The sequence below is a fragment of the Strix uralensis genome, chromosome 2 (genome assembly GCF_047716275.1).
Source record: "Strix uralensis isolate ZFMK-TIS-50842 chromosome 2, bStrUra1, whole genome shotgun sequence".
NCBI lineage: Eukaryota > Metazoa > Chordata > Aves > Strigiformes > Strigidae > Strix > Strix uralensis.
Genome location: NC_133973.1, coordinates 11,265,766 through 11,291,173, shown reverse-complemented (window position 1 = coordinate 11,291,173; position 25,408 = coordinate 11,265,766). Strand labels below are relative to the sequence as shown.

At 39.0% G+C, this 25,408-nt stretch overlaps 1 protein-coding gene across 1 annotated transcript in view; it reads left to right on the top strand.

The window, feature by feature from the left end:
* The first annotated feature begins 335 nt into the window (after positions 1–335).
* ABI3BP (ABI family member 3 binding protein) overlaps positions 336–25,408 on the top strand; it is a 167,139-nt gene continuing 142,066 nt past the window's right edge. Inside the window, 4 exon segments of the mRNA XM_074860753.1 lie at positions 336–423; positions 4,313–4,492; positions 15,639–15,707; positions 19,078–19,210. Coding sequence (XP_074716854.1) covers positions 336–423; positions 4,313–4,492; positions 15,639–15,707; positions 19,078–19,210 — 470 coding nt within the window.

The window sequence follows — 25,408 nt, the reverse complement described above, 5'->3', positions numbered from 1 at the left end:
TTGGATGGGGGGTGGGAAACAGTGAAAAATGTTGAGGTACTTAATGCCTTCTTTGCCTCCTTAACAGTAAGACCAGTTGTTCTCAGGGTACCCAGCCCCCTGAGCTGGAAGTCAGGAATGGGGAGCAGAATGAAGCCCCCATAGCCCAAGGGAAAGAGGTTAGTGACCTGCTACACCACTTGGACACACATAAGTCTATGGGGCTGGAAGGGATCCACCCAAGGGTGCTGAGGGAGCTGGTGGAAGTGCTCACCAAGCCACTCTCAATCACTTACCAGCAGTCCTGGCTAACCAGGGAGGTCTCAGTTGACTGGAGGTTAACAAATGTGATGCCCATGTACAAGAAGGACCAGAAGGATGATCCAGGGAACTATGGGCCTGTCAGTCTGACCTCAGTGCTGCGGAAGGTTATGGAGCATATCAGTTTGAGTGCCATCACACAGCACGTACAGGACAACCAGGTGATCAGGCCCCGTCAGCATGGGTTTACGAAAGGCAGGTCCTGTTTGACTAACCTGATCTTCTTCTATGACAAGGTGACCTGCTTACTAGATGAGGGAAAGGCTGTGGATGTTGTTTACCTTGACTTTAGTAAAACCTTTGACACCATTTCCCACAGCATTCTCCTGGAGAAACTGGTTGCTCATGGCTTGGACAGGCGTACTCCTCACTGGGTAAAAAACTGGCTGGATGTCCAGGCCCAAAAAGTTGTGGTGAATGGAGTTAAATCCAGTTGGCAGATGGTCACAAGTGGTGTTCCCCAGGGCTCAGTATTGGGGCCAGTTCTGTTTAATATCTTTATTGATGATCAGGATGGAGGGGATTGAGTGCACCCTCAATAAGTCTGCCGAAGACACCAAGTTGGGTGGGAATGTTGATCAGCTTGAGGGCAGGAAGGCTCCACAGAGGGATCTTGCCAGGCTGGAGTGATGGGCCGAGGCCAATTGTATGAGATTCAACAAGGCCAAGTGCTGGGTCCTGCACTTGGGTCACAACAGTCTGAAGCAGTCTGGTAGAAAAGGACCTGGGAGTGTTGGTTGTCAGCCGGCTGAGTATGAGCCAGCAGTGTGCCCAGGTGGCCAAGAAGGCCAATGGTATCCTGGCTTGTATCAGCAATAGCATGGCCAGCAGGGACAGGGAAGTGATCTTACCCCTGTACTCGGCACTGGTGAGGCCGCACCTCAATTACTGTGTTCAGTTTTGGGCCCCTCACTACAAAAAGGACATTGAATTACTCGAGCGTGTCCAGAGAAGGGCAACGAAGCTGGTGCAGGGTCTGGAGCACGTGTCATACGAGGAGCGGCTGAGGGAACTGGGGGTGTTTAGCCTGGAGAAGAGAGGCTGAGGGGAGACCATATTGCTCTCTACAGCTACCTGGAAGGAGGTTGTAGTGAGGTGGGTGTTGGTCTCTTCTCCCACGTAACAAGCAATAGGATGAGATGAAATGACCTCAAGTTGCACCAGGGAAGGTTTACATTGGATATTTGGAAAAATTTCTTCACTGAAACCGTTGTCAAGCACTGGAACAGGCTGCCCAGGGAAGTGGTTGAGTCACCATCAGACGTGTAGATGTGGCAGTTAGAGACATGGTTTAGTGGTGGACTTGGCAGTGTTAGGTTTACAGTTGAACTCAATAATCTTAAAGGTCTTTTCCAACCTAAATTATTCTATGATTATATGATTTTTTCCTAAACACTGCAGGGACTCTGCAGTATTTGTTACCATCCAGGCCATGACTTAAAGGATTCTGTACTTAAAAGTGAACTAGAGGAAAGGGACCTACCCTGTCAAGACAGGGTGGGGATGACAAGGATTTATTTTTTTTAAATTTTAAGATAATCTGCTTTGCTTTTCTTCTGTTCTACCTTATTATCTATTTTTAAAAATACATTATTCCTGTTTATGTTCTGCTAGAACTGGCTTTGAGTTTAAAAGTTTTCTTAATGGTTTTGATATGCTAGCTATAAAGAAAAGTTCTAAAGGGTCCTGCCTCAAAGCTGTTGCTGTTTTGGGATCCCATTTAGAATTTCTGGTTTTAGATACTTCACTGAGAGTTTTTAGGCTTAAATAAAATCAAGACCTCTTGTCACTGTAATTGACTGCTTATGAATAAAACACAGTATCTATCTAATTGGAATCAAACCAGTTGGATCCAGTCTTGAATTAGAGTCTTCAAATTAATGTAAAGTATAACTGAGAGATACATAGAAACAACTGTGTGTAAAAAAAAAAAAAAAGTGAAATTATTATAAATTTAAAATCCAGTTTTGAGTTTGATTAAGAATTTTAATACAGAAATCAAGTTATCATATTTGAATCAAGTACTGTAAGTCTTGCTTTCTTCTTAGACTTGAATATTCAGTGGAGACTAGGAGACCATCCTTTCATTTATGCTCAGCTCTCCAAAGTTAGGTTAGAGTTTTGCAGACTACATAATTTTAACAAATCTAGTTCACTGTCAATCAGAGGTAATAACCCTGAACTTTGTTGGCGTGGAACACTTTACTAAGCATCTTTATGAAGCATATTAGAGGGGTTTGAAGTCTGTTGGGTGTTCTTCCTGGTTTCTGCTATTTGGAGCCTTGTCAATATTCAAAGTTGCACACCCACAAAGTTTCATATGCTGAAAATAAAAGAAATTAGGGTGTCTCCAAGATAAGGAAGCAACTACCACCCCTTCCCCTGTGATGGTATCGTACTGCTGAAAATGTCAGAGTTGAGTTTTCTAGAAGCCTTGCAGTCTTCTGGAACCTGGCAGAGTTGCCTTTGGAAAACTGATGGTTTCCTGGCTGAGTGCTTTTATTTGATCAGTCTTTAGATAAAGGAAGGGTCTCACCAGAGGTACATGTTTTCCATCAGTTTTACTTTTATGCTTCTTTCTATAAAGGGAAGAAGCATAAAGTGTTTGACTTAGGTCTTTACATTCAGTGTGAAGACAACTGCAGGTGCTTGACTACTACTAAATCATCTTCACAAATTGGGGATTGTGGCCTCTTGGCAACTCCAGTCATCAGAATTTCTCAAAAAAAAAAAAAAAAGGAGGGTGCCGCTGGGCGATACTAGAGAAATCAGTACGTACTTGTCTAAAGAAACTTTAAATATCTTCAGTTACACAGAGATGTCTTCAGGTACACAGAGAGAGAGAGAAAGGAAGAAAGGCAGGGAGTTAGAGTGAGGGAGAAAGGAAGTTCAGTATCACTCTACCCTGTTAATTAATGACAGGTCATATATCTCTCATTGTTTTTCTGAGGATTTAGCTCCTGCAGTAAAATGATTTTGTGCAAATTTCTGTTTTTTCCTGAAAAATTAATTTCAGCCCTCATGATTGGAGAGATGCTGAAAATCTCTTGTGAATAAAAATTCATATTTAGAGAATGAGAATACAAATAATAACCCAAAATGTACTATTCTAGTGCTAGTATCATAAGTTTGGGAAAAAGTCCTTTTTTTTTTTTTTTTTTTTTTTTTTAAAAAGCATTGGCATTCAACAGTTCTGAAAATATGATAGGCCTAACAAGGAATATTAAAATTGTAAGTACCAAGGAAGGAAAAGCCAATCCTCCCTCACCCCACCAAGAGAAGACAAAACACCTTCTTGTTGCCTAAAAATTGATTATTCTGTTATGAAGTAATTCTCTATTGTAAGTTAAACTTATGTAGATGGATATACAAGATGTTTCTTGCTTTATATGCCACTCGCCTGGAACACATAAAAATGAATGTTTAAAAAAAAGTTTCTTGGTAATTTTGAGTAAAGTATATATGCTAGTTAGATGTGAAAATTACTTTTCCAGCCCAAAATAGCAAAAAAAAAAAAAAGTATCATTTTTATTTGGATCTGGTTACTATTTATTATCTGCTCTAATTTTGCAGTGTGATTAACTTAACATTAAAATTTCATATTTTCACTAACAAGCCAAAAAAAAAAGTAAAAATCAAACTTGCAAGATTTTCACCTGTGAGTCCTATAGATAGCTAATACTACTGTAACTCTTGCATTTAAAGGGAAAAATACTTGCATTTTTCCAGTTACTTCATGCACTTTTCTGCTACTGCAATTGTAGAAAATGTTACAGCTAATGATAATACTAAACTAATGGAAAAACAGACATGTTGGAAACCACAATTTTACATGACTATTAGTTTACTATTTAAAATACACTTAGTTTCCAGGAGACTCCACCTTTAAGCAATTGTCCAGTTGCTTGCAACTAGCACGTTAAACAGCCCTATATTGTTATATTGTCATATTCCATTACTTAATATATGATTACAAGAGAATAAATTCTCATCTTTTTTACTCTTTCCTCAGTGAAAAGGCAGAGTCTGAAAGTTCAGATCAATGCAACAGATGACACCGTTTGCATGAGGTTTCTTCGACCAAGTCAAAACACCGGACTGGAAGGTTTTGTCCTGGGTTATGGAAGCAACTTCTTTTCTAATCAGTACATTCCTTTACCTTCAGAAGGAAAAACCTACATAACAGAACTTGGTAAGACATATTTGCTTTGTGTGCTACTGTTGTCATGAATTGTGAGAAGAGAATGAGGAGAATATGAACCTTTGGGTTTCTTGATTTTTGTTTTTATTGGGTTGTTGCTCAGGGTTTCTTCATGTTTGTTGAAGGTTGTCTTGAAGAATTTCAGATGAAAGTGTAATTAGGAGATCCTTCAAGGAGAACAAAGAGTTCTTGTTTGGAAAAGTTTGCTACTGGTATTTGTTTTGAGCATTTTCATTGTACTGAGATTGTACTACATTGACCACATCACAGATCAGATGGGACGATTTGGCTGAAGTTGCAATTATAAAGTAGAATACAAGGAAGATGTGCATGGTTTTAACAAATAATACAAGAAGCAGTGAAACAGTTTTGAGAACTGTGTGGTAGATTCCCTTTGCCAGAAATGTTCATAAAAATGATGCCTTTTCTGGCAGGGGCCTATTCCAGTTCTACGTGTTATAGAATAACCTGTAGCTTCTATGTCAGAAGTTACAGCTGGAATTCCATGAGCTGTTTTGTGGAAGAGATTAAGCCACATCAAGAATGTTGTATTCTGTTGCCTGGGATAGGGAGACAGAAGGGAGTCTGGTTGTTCCTTTGACTTAGGCTTGTGTCAGTATGGGCAGGATAGCAAAATAGTAGAACCAGATTAGTTAGAATTTTCTGATAAATGATTAAAACATTCACTTATCAGGATTTGAGCTTTTAAGAAGTCTGTTCAACCTCTGAGGCTTTTCCTGTTGCTTTTTAAAAATCTTTTCTAGCCTGAAATGAATTTGGGTTACCCTCATCATTGTAATTCCAGTGCTCTTGGTGTAAAACAAGGGGGAAGAAAGGATGCATAAGCACAGAGGTGACAACTGCCATCTTTTTGATGTGGTCAGTTAAGACAGTTCTGCTGCCAGACTGCTCCAGGCTGAAAACTGCAGAATAAAAAAGAAAAAAAAAAAGATGTTAGACATGGAATAATTAAGATATTAGAGACTTTCATTAGATCACTGTGGCAAAGACTGACTTTTTCCTTTTTGAGAGTTGATACTCCTGGGATCTCTCCATAATTCTATCACCAATCCAGTGTTTGAGTTCACAACTGTCACTTAAGGTGTGTCTGATTTATCTGATTTATCCTGTGTGTAACTTTTGAACCAGTTCACTAAGAATGGTGTACAAGATTTTCTGTGGAATACTGTGAACTGGGCGTAAGTAATACCTGCGTAGATGTATTGTGGGAGTAGTGAGGATTAATATTTTTCAGGTACTCTGAGATCCTTGGAAAGAGGAAAAAGCACTGAATGTAATGTCATGTGTAGATCATTTGCACTTTAATACCTAATGTTTTGTGAAACTGTATGAAAACAGAAAGCTGAACATCACCTGGGTCATATGGGATTTTGGTATTTTGTAACTTTAACATTAATAGCTAATGGCTGGAAAACGTAGACACCTTTCTTTCGTTCCTCAGTGCATCATAGTGCTAGCTGCATGCATATTCATTAAAGCTTACCATTAAGCAATCCCAATCTTCTTCCAATGAACAGAGATGAGAAAACCCATGATACATACAGCCTGTAATGAAATGCATGCATATTCTGTGGTGTATCTGGAGAGAGAAAAGCAGAAGTGTTGGGGAATACTCTCCTTTTCCTTTTTAAATTATTTTAAAGGAGAATAACTTCAAAATTTTAACTCACTCATGGTAATAGAAGTTGTTGATCGGTTTCCTAATGACAGTGAATCTGTGATTGTGACTTCTGAGTGTCCAGTAACTAAAAATGCAATGTGCAACATGATATAAAGATTAGCATTTTGAAAATGTCATCTTAGAAAGGACAGGAATAAAAGAAGCTAACAGCAATGTGCACTTCAAGTTGCAAGCATTTATTTAAGGCAATTTACAGCACATTTGTTGGAGCTATTGCTTTTAGTTAAGAGATTTAGTGTTACATTATATGCTTTGTGGACTTGTTTATCAGAGTTTGGAAGCAGAGAGTACATCATCTTTCCCATTTCATTAAGATTAAACACCACCTTAAACTGCAGCTTTGACTGTACTTTCCAAGTGTGTACAGAACACAAGCTAAAGCAAGAAACATCAGTTGTGCTTTTGGCTCTATTTTAGGGTGACTTGTGTGGCAGAAGTAAAGAGAAGACAGTGGTGATTGCTAGCACCCCTCACAGTTTCAGGGACCAGCTGCCGGTACAAACTGGAGGAATTGCAGGATGATTCTTAGTTTCAGGAACAATGGTTAGGTTTAATTCTGGCAGACAAAGAACACAGCTCAGCACACGCTTTCTGAGAAAAAATAAGGTATGATAGAGGGACAATAAAAATACTCTGAAGATACTTTCCAAAGATACAAAACCCCTAGACCCTATTGCTGAAAAATTTTGCGTTATCTTTGTACTCCTAGTATATCTCACATGTGATGCAATTAGCCTAGATGCTATCTTCATATTAAAACAATATATTTTAAAAATTTCACACTGAAAATTGTCTAGTCCATGTTCTAGATATTCTGGTGATTCAAGTGCCACTGTACACTTTGCAGAAGGTCTTCAGTGGGTTCCACATGTTTGCCCATAATCAGAACAACTTGCTTTATACAAAAATATTCACATTCACCCTGAGAACTCCTCCTTGGTCCTCTCATGCTTTGGTTTATCCAACTTGTAGGGAAGGCAGATGAACTTTACAGGCTGCCCGGAACAGTGGTTGATTGTGGCTTTTACTGAACAGGATGTGGAGGAAGTGATTCCCAAATGTGAAAAGACATTGTGGCCTATTTAGGCCAAAACTAATGCAATTTGTCCTTGCCTTGCAGACGTTTCTTTAATTAGGCTCTGCATGCCTGGTTTTGTTAATGGAGCAGCAGAATCGATATTCTGCTTGGGATCATTGTCCTCAATTGGAACTGGAGTATGGGGAATGAAGCAATGACTATTTTTTTAACAGATGACACAATATACACAATAATATGTATTATATCTAAGGTCCATGACTTCCGTATTTCCAACCCTGTCATTGTTGATTAAGATGAAATTTATTGTCAAGTTTTCTTCTGGGTCACGCACCTTTTATGACCCTGTTAACAATGAACTTGAACTCAGCAGATTTATTAATTTATGAAATTACGTGTTTATATGTGTATACATTTTAAAACAAATTGATAAGGATGTGATCTTTTATAGGATTTCCAGGAGAGGTATATGGCTTTGTAGAAAGTGTGACATCTGCTTACATTTTATCCATTAAAATATTTAGTACCTCACTGCAGTGATTCTTAAAATATTTGGTTTTCCTTTCTTTTGCAACTAAAATAATAACCAAGCCAGCAGTTGTGTAATATTATCCATGAATTTGGAACTGCCTGCAGAGGGCATGTGCAAAGAGAAGAGGATTTTGTTGGATTTTCTGAACTTGTGATGAGCTCATGCGGGCAACAAACTCTTGAGCAGCTTCATCCATTGCTAGACAGATGAACTTGAATCACAGTGAAGGGTGAGTGACAATGACGAGGCCACGTTAAAGTTTGGTTCAAAGAAGTATGCCTCTTTATCAGGATACAAGATGTGTTTTGTGCTGAGTATACTTTATGAGCTTACATGACAGTAAGCAACATTATTATTGGTCATGGAAGCTATTCAGGCTGTCAAAAGATATCAAAATGTAAATGCAGCTAGACTAATAAATAAGGTGAATAGGACCATCCAAAAGTTCTGAGCTTGACTTAAACGTTTATCTAAATCTGTTCACAGAATCACAGAATTGTCTAGGTTGGAAAAGACTTTGAAGATCATCTAGTCCAACCATTGACCCAACATTGACAGTTCCCAACTGCACGATATCCCTCAGTGCTATGTCGACCCGACTCTTAAATACCTCCAGGGATGGGGACTCCACCACCTCCCTGGGCAGCCCATTCCAACGCCTGACTACCCGTTCTGTAAAGAAATACTTCCTAATATCCAGTCTAAACCTTCCCTGGCGCAACTTGAGGCCATTACCTCTTGTCCTATCACTCATTACTTGGTTAAGAGACTCATCCGCATCTCTCTGCAACCTCCTTTCAGGGAGTTGTAGAGGGCGATGAGGTCTCCCCTCAGCCTCCTCTTTTCCAGACTAAACAACCGCAGTTCCCTCAGCCACTCCTCGTATGACACGTGCTCCAGACCCTTCACCAGCTTCGTTGCCCTTCTCTGGACACACTCGAGTAATTCAATGTCCTTTTTGTAGTGAGGGGCCCAAAACTGAACACGGTAGTCGAGGTGCGGCCTCACCAGTGCTGAGTACAGGGGTAAGATCCCTTCCCTGTCCCTGCTGGCCATGCTATTTCTGATACAAGCCAGGACGCCATTGGCCTTCTTGGCCACCTGGGCACACTGCTGGCTCATGTTTAGCCAGCTGTCAATCAAGACTCCCAGGTCCCTCTCTGACTAGCAGCTCTCCAGCCACTCCTCCCCAAGCCTGTAGCGCTGCTGGGGGTTGTTGTGGCCCAAGTGCAGCACCCGGCATTTGGCCTTATTGAAACTCCTCCAGTTGGCCTTAGCCCATTGCTCCAGTCTGTCCAGGTTTCTCTGCAGAGCCTCCCTACCCTCGAGCCGATCAACACTCCCACCCAACTTGGTGTCGTCTGCAAACTTACTGAGGGTGCACTCGATCCCCTCATCTAGATCATCAATAAAGATGTTAAACAGGAGTGGCCCCAAAACCGAGCCCTGGGGGACACCACTCATGACCGGCTGCCAACTGGATTTAACTCCGTTCACCACAACTCTTTGGGCCTGGCCATCCAGCCAGTTTTTACCCAGTAAAGCGTGCAATCATCCAAGCCTCGAGCAGCCAGTTTTGCCAGGAGAATGCTGTGGGAAACAGTGTCAAAGGCCTTACTGAAGTCAAGGTAAACTACATCCACAGCCTTTCCCTCATCCAATAAGCAGGTCGCCCTGTCATAGAAGGAGATCAGGTCTGTCAAGCAGGATCTGCCTTTCATAAACTCATGCTGACTGGGCCTGATCATCTGGTTGTCCCACATGTGTTGTGTGATGGTACTCAGGATGAGCTGCTCCATCAGCTTCCCGGGCACTGAAGTCAAGCTGACAGGCCTGTTATTTCCTGGATCATCCCTCCGACCCTTCTTATAGATAGGCGTCACATTGGCCAATTTCCAATCTGTCAGGACCTCCCCAGTCAGCCAGGACTGCTGGTAAATGATGGAAAGCAGCTTGGCGAGCACCCCAGCCAGCTCCTTCAGCACCCTCAGGTGTATCCCATCAGGTCCCATAGACTTGTGTGTGTCTCTGTGATGCAGTAGGTCACTGACTGTCTCCTGGATTTGCAGGGCGGTCTTTCTCCCAGCCTGAGGAGGCTGGATTCCCTCAGTACAACTAGTCTTGCTATTAAAGACTGAGGCAAAGAAAGCATTAAGCACCTCAGCCTTTTCCTCATCACTTGTTACCATGTTTCCTCCTGCATCTAGCAGGGAATGGATACTCTCCCTGGTCTTTCTTTTGCTACTGACATAGAAACATTTCTTGTTATCTTTGATTGCTGAAACCAGGGTAATTTCCAGCTGGGCTTTAGACTTCCTGATTTCCACCGTGCATAGCCTCACAGCCTCTTTGTAATCACTGTGAGTGGCTAGCCCCTTCTTCCAAAAGCTGTAAACTCTCCTTTTCTCCCTGAGTTCCAGCCAATGCTCCCTGTTCAGCCAGGGTGGTTTTCTCTGCCACTGGCTTCTCTTACAGCACCTGGGGACAGCCTACTCTTGTGCCATTAAGACTTCCTTCTTAAAGAGTGCCCAGCCTTCCTGGACCCCTATACCCTTCAGGATTGTCTCCCAAGTGATCCTTTCAAGCAGGTGCCTAAACAAGTCAAAGTCAGCTCTTTTGAAGTCCAGGATGTCAGTTCTGCTTAGCCCTCTCCTGGCCTCTCTAAGAATAGAGAACTCTATTATTCCATGATCGCTGTGCCCTAGTCTGCCTCCAACCGCCACATCATCCACCAGTCCTTCTCTGTTCACAAAGAGGAGATCCAGCAGGGCACCTTCTCTGGTTGGTTCTCTCACCAGCTGCATCAGGAAGTTGTCTCCCACACATTTCAGGAATCTCCGGGACTGGTCCCGCTCTGCTGTGTTGTATTTCCAGCAGATGTCTAGGAAGTTAGTCTCCCACAAGAACAAGGGCAAGCAATCGTGAGATTTCTCCTAAATGCCTATAGAATATTTCATCCACCTCTCTGTCCTGGGTGGGTGGCCTATAGTAGACTCCTACTACAACATCTGCCCTGTTGGCCATCCCCCTGATTCTAACGCTACACTTGTGCTCAAGGCAATCATAACAGTCCCTAACATACAGCGCCACCCCACTGCCTCTCCTTTCTTGTCTATCCCTCCTAAAGAGCTTGTAGCCATCACTTGGCACACTCCAGTCATGGGAGACATCCTACCATGTTTCTGTAACAGCCACAACATCATAATTTTCCTGTTTCATCATGGCTTCAAGCTCATCGTGTTTGTTACTCATGGTGTGTGCATTGGTATACATGCACTTCAGATGGGCTGATGTTTTGCCCCCTTCCCACTTCAAATCTAGTTTAAAGCTCTGTCAGTGAGCCCAGCTAACTCCTGCCCCAATATCCTTTTCCCCCTCAGCGACAGGTGCATTCCATCTAATGCCAAAAGGTCTGGCGTCCTGTATACTAACCCATGATTGAAAAATCCAAAGCCCTGACGGTAACACCAGTCTTGGAGCCACAAGTTCATCTGTTGAGTTCTCCTGTATTCTTCTTCATCCATCTCCCCAGCTGAAGGGATGGAGGAGAACACAATTTGTGCCCCCGACCCCTTAATCACTTTCCCCAGGGACCTGAAATCTCTCTTCATTGCTTTAGGACTTCTCCTGGTAATATTGTCACTTCCTACCTGAAAAAACAAGAGAGGGTAGTAGCCCTTGGGTCTCACTAGAGCAGGGAGTTTAGCCGTAAGGTCCTTGACCCGAGCCCTAGGGAGGCAGCAGATATGCAGGTCCGGTCTGCATATTGGGCCTTTGACACCCCTCAGAATGGAGTCACCCACTACAATGACTCTTCTGGGGTTCTTTTTAGAACTGGTTTTAATACCTGGTCTAGAATGACGCGGCCTTGGTGGACCTTGGTCTTCTTCCTTGTTTGACTCATTCTCTTCCTCCTTCTCTTCTTTATTCAAAAGTTCCAGGGCCCCAAATTCATTGTGAAGGGTCACCATGGAGGGTGAGGCAGGTCAGGAGAGGATTTTCCTGCCTGCCTGAGTGGGGACCTGCTTCCAGCCTCCCCCATCTCTTAGGTCCCCTCCTTCTGCCTGGTAGCAAGAGGATGAGGGATTGCCTGCCCCGTTTGAAGCCTCCATTTGCTCCTGTTGCTTTAGGAGTGCTAGGGTGTTACTCCACCAATCAATTTCTCTTTCACACTCCCTAATACTTTTTAATCTTTTGACCTCTTCTTTGAGTTCCACCACCAGGCTGAGCAGGTCATCCAGCTGATCACAGCACACACAGGTGGTATCGCTGCTGCCCTCTGGCAGGATTGACAGGCTCAGGAACTCCCTGCAGCCCGGGACCTGGACTGCTGCATGTTTGCGTGGCAGCTCCATCTGCGTCACCACGTTCTTTCTGGTGGTGGTTCTGATGCAAGTGGAGACCATGGTTCAGTCTACTCGTGGAGGATGATAAGATGAAACTAGCTCAGATTAAGTTCTAGACCCCGGAGACGGACTGCGCCCTGTCTGCTCGCCCTGCCTGCGTGAACTTTGTTGAAGTTAAGGTTGCTCAATACTTTGTGAGAGTTTTAACAGTCTCACAAGTGGGTGTGAATGCACAGCAGAAAACTGGGATTAAAGTACAGGGAAAACTAATTATTTTAAAGTGACACTTATTTCTGGTTTTAGGTCTCAATACAAAAGATGTCTAGATGATTGCACAGATCCCAGAAGAACTGTGTGCAGCCCTAAATATTAAAAAACATTTTTTGTAAATTAAGAGATATTTGCACTTTGGGGTTGCTCTTTCTTTTTAACTAATTCTTTTTTTCACATTGCTTTGAGCAGCTGTTCAAAATGCTCATCTTAGTTATGCTTATCTTGGGTGGGGTTGAAACCCATTTAAAAAGCAGTAATTAAACAATTAAAGTACACCCATAGTATGGGTTTCCAGTAACTTAGTTGCATAGAGTCAGTGAAGTTAAGTTAGAGTGGTTTTTCCTACACTGGCACATCCTTTTAAGTAGTGCAGCAAGCTTTTGATTTATTCAGCACTGGTTTTCCTTCCTCTCTCCTTACAAAAATTTGGATGTTGTTTTGCTGATTAGGGATATCAATTAAACTCAGACACCAGAGTGAAAAGAGCAGGCGTATTTTACTAGAAATAACTAAATAATATAACAAAATAATACAGAAAACATACAGTAATAAAAGACAGAATAGTGCACTTAAACAAATAGGAAAATACAGGGTAATGCATCAAATCATTACTACAAGACAGAGAGAATAGTGATTAAGAAAGATACATCACCACTTGCATACTTTACCATCATCCAGATCCGCAGTCGCTGGGAAGCCCCGGTTACAGCGAGGATTTGGAGATCCTTTCCCAGCAAGTGGGAAATCCTACGCGGTGCGTCCACCAGTAGGTGAGGCTTCCAAGGTCGCTGTGAGTGGGCCCAGCCTTATATACCTAAAAAATCAGTAAGCCAGAATAGCTGGCACCTTTGTTTTAAGCGGAAATATCTGGTTTTCATCTCACGTTAGGTTCCCCCCAGAGCCTGGCCAGGGCTTAAGGGAGAAGCTAAGGGAGTTTCCCTGCTTATCTAGTTAATTTATGAGCAAGGTCACAAGGCCCGACAACTGCTTTTGTGGCCCTGTTATCTTGCCCACACATAAAGAAAGATAAGGATACATTCAAGATAGACATGTTTTATGATGTTTAAGCTACATCTTCTATGCATATTTCACTAATGACTACATACAGAGTTAGCAGTTTCAGTTCAGAGCCTGTTGCTCAGGCTTCAGTATTCCCACCTTTTACATCAGAATAGTTGGTTTGCTATAACTTGGTATAATACCTATTAGCACAATGGTTATCAGTTATAAAATGCACAGGATTCATCTATAGGTCGACTCTGGCTTGGGCTTATTGTCCAAGCCTTAGCACTTCAGATGTGAGAGAAAATGGAATGATTTCTCAGTGGTTCTGTTTAATTTGTAGACTTCAGGGTATCTGTTAAAATGAGATATGCAGGAAATTAAATCTCTCATCCATAAATACAGATTTAGATAAATGTATCTAAACTAGAGTAAGAATTGTGCCTGGAGAAATTATTTTTTTAAAAAAGCATAGTTAAAGTAGTTTTGATCGGTACATGGTGAGTCAAATTCTTCCTATGGATATCTCTTTGCCAGCTCCTATGACTTCTTTTGTAGAGTTGCAGTTCGGTCAGAATAGAGCTTGGTTTTAAATAATTAAGAAGGGTGGAAATCGCTGACATCTGATGTCAAAAGTTAAGGGAAAATCTTCTTTCTGAAGATGAATTCCCCAAACTAAAATCACCATCTCAACATTGTTTTAATCAAAGCGTTTATTATTTTAAGCTGCAGGGTGAAGTTATCTGCCTTTTACTGCCAGAAACATGAATATATCTGAACTTGTGGCCTCTTACTGTGTGTGCGTGTGTCATCCAAACTGCATCAGATGTCTCTGATATGTGTTAAGAGTTTGTGTAAAACTTAGTTTGCTTCGTTATTTCCTATGAAGACTGGTATTTCCAGAAGTTTTCCAAGCTGGTTGACAAGTGACACCCAGCTAGCGATAACTCTGCATCCTTTAGAATGGCTGCGGTGCTTGTGTACTTTAAAAGAAACTTAGGCCATTTGGGTACCATTGAACTGAAAGAGAAAAATTCTCGTATTTGGAAGGGCTTCTTTTTTTTTTTTTTTTTTTTTTTTTTGCTATGTAATATGATCTGTTCTGTTAGCTTTTTGAAATGAAGCAGTTGAACCTTTTATGGGAAGTGGTGCAAAAAAGTTTGAACCCGAGTTAAGATGGAAAGAGATTATTTCCTGTAAAGATATAAAAAAATATTTTGCAAAGGTTCATTTTTCCTGGGAGAAAATACATATGGGTTAAAAATAAAAGAAATGTAAATGTCAAAAAGTCTGGAAAATACAGTTTGTCTCTCAGATGAATTTATTGAATAAGAAAATCACTTAAACTGTTCCTGTCCTGTTGTATGCAACATTATTTCTAGTGTAACAGTACCCAGTCAAAGTCACAGCCCTTTGTGAGTTTTACACAAATATTAGTTCCTTGCCCCTACATGTTAGTAATAACTTTACTTTCATAAAGAGTATTCAAAACTGTCAAAGCACTTAATAGTTAAATCTCATAATAAGTCTCTGGAAAAAGTATGTAAACCTAATTATAAAACAACCCAGTAACCAATGTGGAGACTGTCTTAAGCAGGTCTTACCTTTGTGTTGTTTCCTGCAACCAGACAATCATGCAAATCTTGAATGATTTAGTTTTAGTCTATTGGGGTATGTGCTCTGAAATGATCAATGCATTTTGTTTATTCTTTTTGCAGTAGGTCAGCTCTTTACTGGGAAACTGCTTACTACAGGAACACTAAGGTGTATAGCCTGAACCAGAATACAGAAAATATTGTAGAAGAAGATCCTTCAGCTTCTCTCAGGAGTAGCTATCTCTGGTTGTACTCTTCAGGCTTTGCGCTTTTTACTTTTTTACTTTACCTGTTTTACTTTTCTGTTTTGCTGTCACCTCTTCATCTGGATTTTCATTCCCCTTCACTTTCCAAGTACCATTTGCATTGAAATGTTACATGTATGCCCTGCCATGTTCACCTCTTTGTTGTGTCCCAGTCAAAAAGAATTGCCAAATCTTTTGTGCGTGGGTGTATTATTTTTCCTAATGGCTAGAATATTTCTGAATGATTGGTAAATAAGCCTTAAAGGAAACATGCCTAAAGATCACAAAGACTGGATAACCTCTCAGGCATTCACTGAATATTGGACTTTTTCTAATTAATTATGGGTTAATCTCTTTCTCAAATAAATAGCATGTCTGTACTAATAGCTGCTTTCTTCATTTGCAGATGCAGAGCCACGGTACTTGGTTTCCGTAAGACCAGCGCGTATTTCAAATAACAAGAAATCCTGTTCAGGTATTTTACCATTACTGCATCTCTTTCTTAAAGTAATTAAAGGAAGACAGAATCTTTTACTGTGTTTCTCTGAAAAAATATTTGTAACCATAGATGTCTGTCTGGAATGCACAAATTCCATATGTGGGAAGGTAAAGTGGAGGACAGTATTTCCTAGTCAGTAATTAGTTACACATGGTGTTCAAAACATGAAAAAGTACCTAAAGATTGTTTGTGTAAAAAGCTCTTAGAAATGAGAATTGAAATTTAGAATACTAATTTCAGATGTTTAAAGAGGTCACAAGTGTATGCAAAAAAAAAGTAAAAATTTTGAAATACAATGATCTGGTGTAGTGAAGTTACTCTTCCCAAACTACCAGTAAGGATTCCTTCATCTATGGACATGTTCATGCTCTTTATTTCTCATTGGAAAATGGTAGCGTGCACGCGTGTGTGTGTGCAAGGAGTTAAGGAAAGAGGGATGTTTCTAGCTTAAACTGTCCATAGCAGAGCAGAAATCTGAAATTGATCCTAATTTGTTCCAAAGACTTTCTATATGACCTTAATCATGTCATTAATACTGTTAGCTTTTAATTCCTTACTTAATATGGAGATGACTTCTCAGGATCACTGGACTGTTGCAAAGAATGAACTGATAGTGTATATATATGTTTATAGCTTGAGACAAACTTTTTAGTAGGGCCTGCTGCGATAGGATGGGGGGGTAATGGTTTTAAACTAAAAGAGGGTAGATTCAGACTAGATATAAGGAAGAAATCTTTTACGGTGAGGGTGGTGAAACACTGGCACAGGTTTCCCAGAGAGGTGGTAGATGCCCCCTCCCAGGAAACATTCAAGGCCAGGTTGGACGGGGCTCTGAGCAACCTGATCTAGTTGAAGATGTCCCTGGTCATTGCAGGGGGATTGGACTAGTGACCTTTAAAGGTCCCTTCCAACCCAAACTGTTCTATGATTCTGTAATCTTTATATGAATTTTTTTAATTCCTGGTAACTGCTTGGGATTAATGTCTTCTTGCTTTTGGCCAGATGTAAAACAGCGTGTCTGGAAAGATTTTGAAAAGTGATTTACCTTTTGGATGCAACATACATACATCAAAAACCACAAAACAACAAAAAAAATGCCCAATGCACTATTTGGACATTAGTAATTTTTGTATCTACAGTCTACAGAAACTGATTTGTGGAACAAGATCTAGATAATTGACTTTTCAGTCCAGCAGACAAACATGTAGGAACAGCTGTTGGTTTAATGCTAGCTAGATATATGTCAAGTCTTTTTAGTAGTGAGAATAGTTAAACTGGACAAATTACCAAGAATTGTGGTAGAGTCCGAGTTGCTGCAATTTTAAATTTACAAATGAAGATTGGTTACATTTCTAGAAGAGACACTGTAGTTCCAACTACAGTTAATATGGAGGAGTTGTGTGGTTTGTGTTCATATAGATCAACATAGATGATCACGAAGGTAATTCCTAGTTTTACAGTGTGTAAATCATTGCAGTCTCTAACTGGGAACTAATAATAAGAATCATAATCAAAATCATATGTATGTCCTCCTGAAAACCAGTATGATTTCAAGTTGTATGAGAACTGTTTTTTTATTTTCCTTAAAACTCACATATTTTCCGTGTTACCTCAAAAAGTGATCAAGAAAGGGATTTTGCTATAAATAGCAGATTTGCCAGATAGTTTGGTGAATGACCGAGCTGTTTGTTTTACGTTTTTATTTAAAAATGGAGAAAGAGTATAGGAACTGGTCCAGAAAACAAAAAAATTATTCATATGTTTGGCCCTGTGGCAATCATACATTCCACTGTATCATACATTCCACAGTATTTCAAAGCATGTCATACTTCATCTTAAGGGTAGAGAGTGGTTTTGTTTGTTTATGGGGTTTTTGTGGCAACATATTCATCATCAATATAAAGTAAAAACCCACATGGTTAATGTTTCTAAATGCACATGCATGCATTGGTTGAAAGTACAAATCCGACTTTCACTGAAGCTTGTTAAGTGAAGAGATATTATGTTTCAAAAGGCATGAAAAGAAAGCTAGTCAGATCTGTTTCATAACAGCGTAAAATATAACCCTTAGATCAGTGGCTTATAAACTGTTAGGGAATTTGTGGTCACCTGTACATTTTGAGGAGGTACAGATCCTTTAGATTTTTGAAATATGTAATGTGGTATAAAGAATATATGAATTTTGTTTAATTAATCATCTTTCAAACACCAAAGGTTCTCCTTGGGCTTGTAGCAGGCCACAAACTACAGTTTCAAAATAGTTGCTTTAGATCATTTCTTAATTTCCAACTACAAGCTTTTAAACTTGATTTAAAGAAAGTTCTTTCTCCACCTGAGTTGTGCTACTTCATTCAGAGCAAAGCTAAAGTTAAGTATCATGCAAATGCTGAACATTTTCAGTGTAGTAGATGGTTAAAAGAGAAAAACGCCCCCAGATATAGACACTGACTCAGATCTGCCTACAGTTAAAAGCAAAAAAATTTTTGTAGGTTTTATTTTACTCTTGATGAAGAATGCTGTAGAAGGTATGAATTATCTATGGACATAATTGCAGTGTCACTGAGAATCCTGCCAAGAAGTTACTATTTCTGTCACATGCAAAGAGAGACTTCCTAATGTCCTGAGCTCTGTGTAACAGCTTCTGTGACGCAGTTCAAGAGTAACCAGAGATTTGAAGTTAATCTGCGTATTCTTATACTAAGCATATCCAAACCACCCACTGTTCATCTTCAAAAATTAAGTTTAACTGGAACATAGGCTTAAAAGAGAGAAATAGTGAGAACTTATTATAAGACAAAACCAAAACAAAGTTTAGTAAACTGATCTCCCTCATACCCACCAAATAATAGCAAGAATTCCTTTAGGTTTACCCTGAATCTGCAAGTCTGGAAGTGGAGCTTTCCAGTTTCTTCCTAGGTTGAAATACATGCTGTGGAAGTCCAGAGGGGACCTAAGAAGTAGTCTTTGAGGCTTGTGTGTCTGATACCTGCTTTCTAAAGCAGTAGCCTAATCTGTGCTCCTGCTGCCTGCTAGCTGCATCCTCCCTTCCTTTATGCCAAGTTTGTTCTGCACTTCTTTCCTGTGTTCATGCTCAGTTGGCTTGCAGGTGTTTCACTTGCCTCAATGAGAATCCAACAAACAGATCACAAATGCTGTCTCCCCCTCCTTTTTTAAATCATATGTTAGAAATGGTGACTGTGAAAAAGAGAGAGAACTGTTGTACCTTTCGCTTCAAGTTTAGAAGAGAAGTAGGTCTTCATTTACTAATAAACTGCAGAAACTTTCCCCTACATAATGCAGGAGACAGAAACTAACTTGTAATTGGAATTATATGTTTCTTATGCAGGTCGGAACAAGACTCAAAAGCCTCTGCAGTTGGTGGTTGGCACTCTCACCCCAACCTCTGTGTTCCTGTCTTGGGGCATCCTAGTCAACCCTCAACATGACTGGACGGCAACAAGTAACTGTGCTAGTGACAGGTAACGTAACAGAAAACCATTTTTTGTGATGATCATGATTTAATTCAGTGTAGTTATCTGGTGTGGCTGAAATAAGTTTGACAGCGGAAATTAAAAAGTTGGAAGCAATAGTTCTGAATGTGAAGTTTTCTCATTTACTTAAATTAGTAATTTGCAAGTCTTTACTTGTCTTGAGTGCAAATTTAGTCAGATGTCTACATGCTGAATTATAAGTCTTACTATTCCACACTAGATCCTTTGTTCTCCTTAAACTCATGACCTTGGCTTTACCTTCATTTGTATCTGAATCAGTTGAAAGAAACTTTGTTAATTCATAGGAAATATCTTGGTTTACAGTTGGCCAAACACAAGTAAAGTAAGTCTTTTGCCGTGCTGTGGTAGGGGAATGATGCCTTGTTTTAATGCTATTTGATTTTTGTTTCCTCTGTTTCCTTACCTTCCTGATATTGATACAGTACAGCTTTCATTAGTTTTCTGTTGTAAGTACAAAATCTTTTCTATAATATTTTTGTTTTGCTGTAATTATTTAATGAGTGGTACAGTAGGTAGAGAGCTCAGGAAGACTCACCAAATAACAATTTCAAGAAAAGTCATAGTTCTGGGTAGCTTCTCAGTTAAGTGCACCATTACATTTTGAGCACCTCATGACAGATGAGTAAAATTAATCTGCAGAAATTATTGAAATTGCTGATACAGGTGTTTTCCCTGCTCTGTCATTTTGGTGCTCTCTTTGTATTCTTCCTTTTATGACAGAAGATTTTTTTTACTTTGTTTAAATTGTGTGAAGCTCCATTCAACTCAACAGTGTTTTGTAAAACCAAGAAGAAACTTTGTGCACCCATGTTTGGAATGCATCTACGTCTGGTTTGCAGATACCATATTTCGGGTTTTTTTAATGTATCTTTGCATTATTGAGAACTTTTCCACTATCTGTCTAATTTTTATCTAAATTTGCAGCTGTCTAATTTAGACTTGAATCTGCTTGCTTTGGTGTTGATAATAAAACTCCCATTGATAACGTAAAACTGGATGTCAGTCATAGATTATGTTAAATAAAACCCATCCCATGTAGCCAATATGACCTTTTTCTTACCTCCCAAAAGTTTTGGGCTAACCCTTTTAAAACTTCAGAAATTTTTCATGAACAAATTTGGGTCTTTATCACCAACCAGAATTTCAAACACCTTCAAAAAAGTGTTAATATTTATTAAAAAATTGTTATGGATTATTAGGAGATGTCCACACATGTAATTTCACTAGGATTTTTTTTTTCAATAGAAATAAAAGTTGGTTTAGGCTTAAATTTTGCTCTCTCAGTCAAGAAAGAAGTAAATAGTCTCCTACAGTTAGAAATCAAAGCAGCAAGCTAATCATGGAGGAGCCTGTTAAGTGTTCTGCCCACATAATGATTTTAGCACCATTTTTACCATGCAACTTATCTTCTCTACGTGTCAGCACCAAAGTTACAGCACCCATTGTGCAGTGGGAAGGAAGAACAATTAAGAAGAAGCCTATATCCTGTATTAATCCACGTGGATATTCAAAGCATATGGTACCCACCACAATGCCTTCATCAGCTTCATCAGGGTTTTCTCTTCAGTAACTTAATATTCTTGTTTGACATACATTGTTGCAAAGTTTGAACAAACTCTTTAACATAGTGTGCAATGTTTTCCACTTAGTGCAGTGGTAATGCTGTCTTGCTATGTTTAGAATATATTCTATATGTTTGTTACTTTAGTGTGAGACGTGCTTTTACCATGTCTTTGTGTCAAGTAATGGTATATGTCTCCCAAAATTCTGGTTCTTTAGTTAAGTGTTGTTTAGTCTAGTTAGCTGATTCCTCTCAGGTTAACTTTTAATGTGCCCTCCATTTTAGTGAAATGTCAGGCTGTACTAAATTACTGCCTATGTATTTACGTTTAGCCCCCATAAGAGAACTTGCCTATAAGAGTTGTATTGTTCATTTTGTTTGAGTATCTCCATGTACTTCAACTCTAAAGATACACTGACAGTCATGAGTAGCTGTTTTAAAAACACTTAAATCCTATTACAAATGGTCATGTCAAAGTATGGTATATACCTATATGCAGATTTCTATTTTTGCAATCAAGCATAGCAATAAAGTTAATGAAATAAAAAAAAAAATCGCTTAAGTGGTGCTCTTAGTTTGTTTACCTTTATTGGACCAAAATGATTGTGATTTGTATAAACGGTGAGAACAGTTCTCCACATGACCATGGTGTGCATTTCTATAATTTCAAGCAGAGATTGGATTCAAATACATTTCTAGTCAGTGTCTAGAAGAAAAATTATTAATTTATGATAATAATTTGAATGATAACTGGTAATGTATGGTAAGAAAAAATTAGCAAGTAACCCATTCTTAGCAAGTTAGCATTGTGTTGAAAGTACAAGATTTAAGATCAGGTAAAGGATTCATCAAATTTCTATCTATTGCAGGGGCAGTCTGCTTCACACTTAATACTTTTTCATCTGCCATGTTCTCTGTTCTATGACATGTTGAAATGTACTGTTAATCATCCTCAAGATTGTTACATAGTGACTAGCCTCTAATCTTTGACATTGGCAGTATGTGGCAATTAAGACCTCTTAACTCAGTTCTGCCAGTTAATATCCCACCAAGTTTTAAATTTGTAACTCTGTGTGACCTGAAATGAAGTCAGTGTTCTCAGCCTCAGATTTTACCATCTCCGGATGGACATTAGGCTTTTGTACAAATGTTGCATAACAAGTTAGTTGGATATGTTACTGACTCAGAAGATGAAAACCACATGGAACAGCATGGATCTGTCGGCCAAGATTTTCTCTAGTGCGACTCTGACCTCAGTGGGATATTCCTCAGAAGATCTGGTTTTGTGAGCAAATGAATTTTGAATAAGAGGTGCCATGTTCTCAAAGAGCATTGGTATCTTTAATTGCTTTAGTGAAATCACTGCTTGCTTATTGAGGGCACATATTGTTCTTCTTTACCTACAAAGTGCTTTTTAGGAAACTCCAATGAAGAAAAAGTTCCTGTGCCATTTTTTGACAAACCATTCTTTAGTTGCTTAACTCTCTAGAGGTTAAGAGCATAAACCAATAGTGCGCTACATATTTCCTGTGAAATAACCCCAAACCCTAATTCCTTGTGGAAACAAAGATAATCGCTGCCATTTGTATGGACCAAAGTTCTTTGCAAGGTCAAATTTTAAAGCCTACTTGAAGCAGCTTTGGTCAGAGCCTTAGCACGAGAATGTAAAACAAAACAAAAAGACCCAAACCAAAAAACTCAAGCGATTAGTTTTATGTAACTGATGAAAACTACATAACACCAGAAAGGTTCCACCAACAATGTGGAGTGAATTCTCTCAGCATCTTCTGTTTTCTGACACCAGTCTGAAGTAGTTGATGAGGGAGGATGGCAAAGTCATGATAACCTGCTGCACAGTCATGTTCAGTTCTTCTTTTTATAATTCCTAGAGTAGAGAGACTTGTTTCCTGTCTGCCTTGCAATGTTCAAACAAGTGTTAGTGGACAGAGCTGTCATAATAAACATACTGGGGCTATGTTTACTGTCCATTTCAGTCTGCAAAGGAGAGTATAGACTGTTGTATAGACTTCTTTTTGGCCTTTCCTTTGGTTAGAACAACTCCACAGATTCCAAAATGGAACAGGGGTTTGAAAAAGGTGGAATTTGACCCTCAGTTCTTTAGGAGGGCGAGTCAGGAAAATGAACAGAAAAATGTTTTTTCCGTGCAAGACAAAACCAGGATTTGTAGATAGAATACTATATTTTACTGTATTGAGTGGTTTGTATAGGAAAACAAACATGCTTTCAGATAAATGTGAAATAGAAATTTAAAACGTGAAGGTATGGTTTTTTTCATTAAATATATCCGAGTTAAGAACTTTGACAAATTCACATATATATTGTTTCAATTTGTTTGTTCGTGATTTTAAAATGTCCTAATGTCATATTTGCAAGTGGTACATATTTTGTGTTTTACTTAAGTTGTATCTTATGCTTTAAAAAAGCAAGAAAAATAGAGGAGGGAAAAAAAACTAGAAGAATACATACTTACTCTTTAAGTTGCTCAGCATGTAGAAGTAGGCTTTTTAAAATCCTAAATTCAGAAAGATATGTGCATGCTTCTCCTTTTGTGCCTACCAATCTATGTTACTGTGCAGCTGCCAAGTTAATTATTTGGCAACTTTGTGTTGCAAATGTCATAGAAAATATTTTAAACTTAGCAGAATTCCTTAAGAAAAACATGCTGCAGCAAATAAACTTTTTGAGTGTTGGATGCTTTTGAGTTACTGTTGTGGGAATGTATGCTAAAAGCTTGTTTAAACATGGAAGGATTTGTTCGTGGTCGGCCTCTCATTCTTCAGAACCTCTAACTCTTCAATTCATTTCAGCGGTTCTACTAAAAAATTTAAGTGGAAAAAGTGAACGTTAGTGATCTTGTAAAAGTGAAAACTAAATTAGTGCTTTGCAAACTTAGCTGGTAGCCATCAGCAATGTAATTCTTTCCATCTTTTTATATATGTTAGTATTTGTTACTTTAAAGTATACTTGGCAATAAAAAGGAAACAATATGATCAACTTCATGTGCCGATTTGTGAAACACTCAGTATCTGAAAAATCGTAGTTTAAACCATTTCTTTTACTACTTTCTAGCACTAAACAGATGTGCTTCTAATGAAGTCTAACTATAAACAAATAAAGAAATATATGTGTATGTTAATAGTAATTTTTTTAAAGTCTGATTACATTCCTATGCACAAAAGTGAAGTAAGTTTTATAATCTTTTATCTATGGCAACACAAAGCCACAGAGCAGGACTGTTCTTATATCTTCGAGGCTTAATTGTTTGTTTAGTGTTATGTGTGACTAAAATAGTCATGATTAAATTGTTTGGAGTTTTGGTTTGGATCTGGTTCCAAATACACCCATGATATTTACACAAACTGACCTAATCTGGAAATCTTATAAAGCCATCTGCCTTATAAGATTTCCAGTATCTAATTGTTTGTGCCCAAATATTTGAATGTGCAAGCATTTTCTGGGAATCTGGCTGAAAAGAGATTTGGTTAACAATTGGAAAAATAGCACTGGAATTCTTGGCAAGACAGTGTAATTCATACTGATATATGAAATCTTAATGTTTTGCCTATCCATCCTAGAATTTTGCTTCTCTTAGCAGTGAGTGAGATTTCCTTAATTTCAAAAGCAAAAACCCTGTGGGTGGCTGCTTCAAAATGGTCATCATATTTTGATTTCTTCTGTAATAAAAAAGCTAACTCTAAGCTGAGAAAGAAAAGGTTTCACTGTCTTGTGTTGTAAAGTTAAAAAAACCAAAACCAAACAAAAAACAAAGAACAAACCCAAAACTATGTGAACTGAACGTAGAAAGGATAGAAACATCCTATCAGCTGATAGTTTTTTCCATAGACTTTGCAGATATGGTAATGACTTAAGAATACTGTAAAAGATTAATTCAACCTTATTAATGTAGAGAGAGTTTCAAGAAAGAAAACATTGAACATATCGTGGTATTGCACAAATGCATATGGAGAGAGGCTGTTTTGGTGAATGTAGGCTCTTTATTTCTTTACCGTGTTGTTGTCTTTTTTTTTTTTTTAATTGACGTTATTACAGCAATTAACTCTGAGTGTAACAGTATCCCTCACCTGCTCATAACACCTTCTGTTTAAATTGTTGGAGTTTATTATGCTTTCAGTTGTCTAGTAAAAAGGGAGGAGGTAAAATTTCTCTACAGTCTTCATGATGGTTTGCTTGGAAGTATCTTCTAATGAGTGAAACGTTGCTTGTTAGGGAGAGAGGGAGAGATTAATTTTTATGGAGCTTATCAAAAGAGCTCTTATGTTTTACAGAGTGCTGTCTGGAAGAGAAGTGAAGTGAATCCTGAAATCTTATGATTAGTATTTGTTGTAAATAGGAATACAAGTGATATTCAATATTGTTCTGCTAAAATATACCATTTTCATATCCCTCCCCAAAACAAATAAAGAATCAAAATTAAAAGCAGTTAAATATTTGCAGGTCTTTGCACATGCTGAGAATCTAGATTCTCACTCAGTGTACTGGGTGTGCCACCTCCTTGCTAAAACATCAAACTAGCATTCACAGCTGTGAATAGCATTCCTGGGACTGTCCAATTACACTTCACT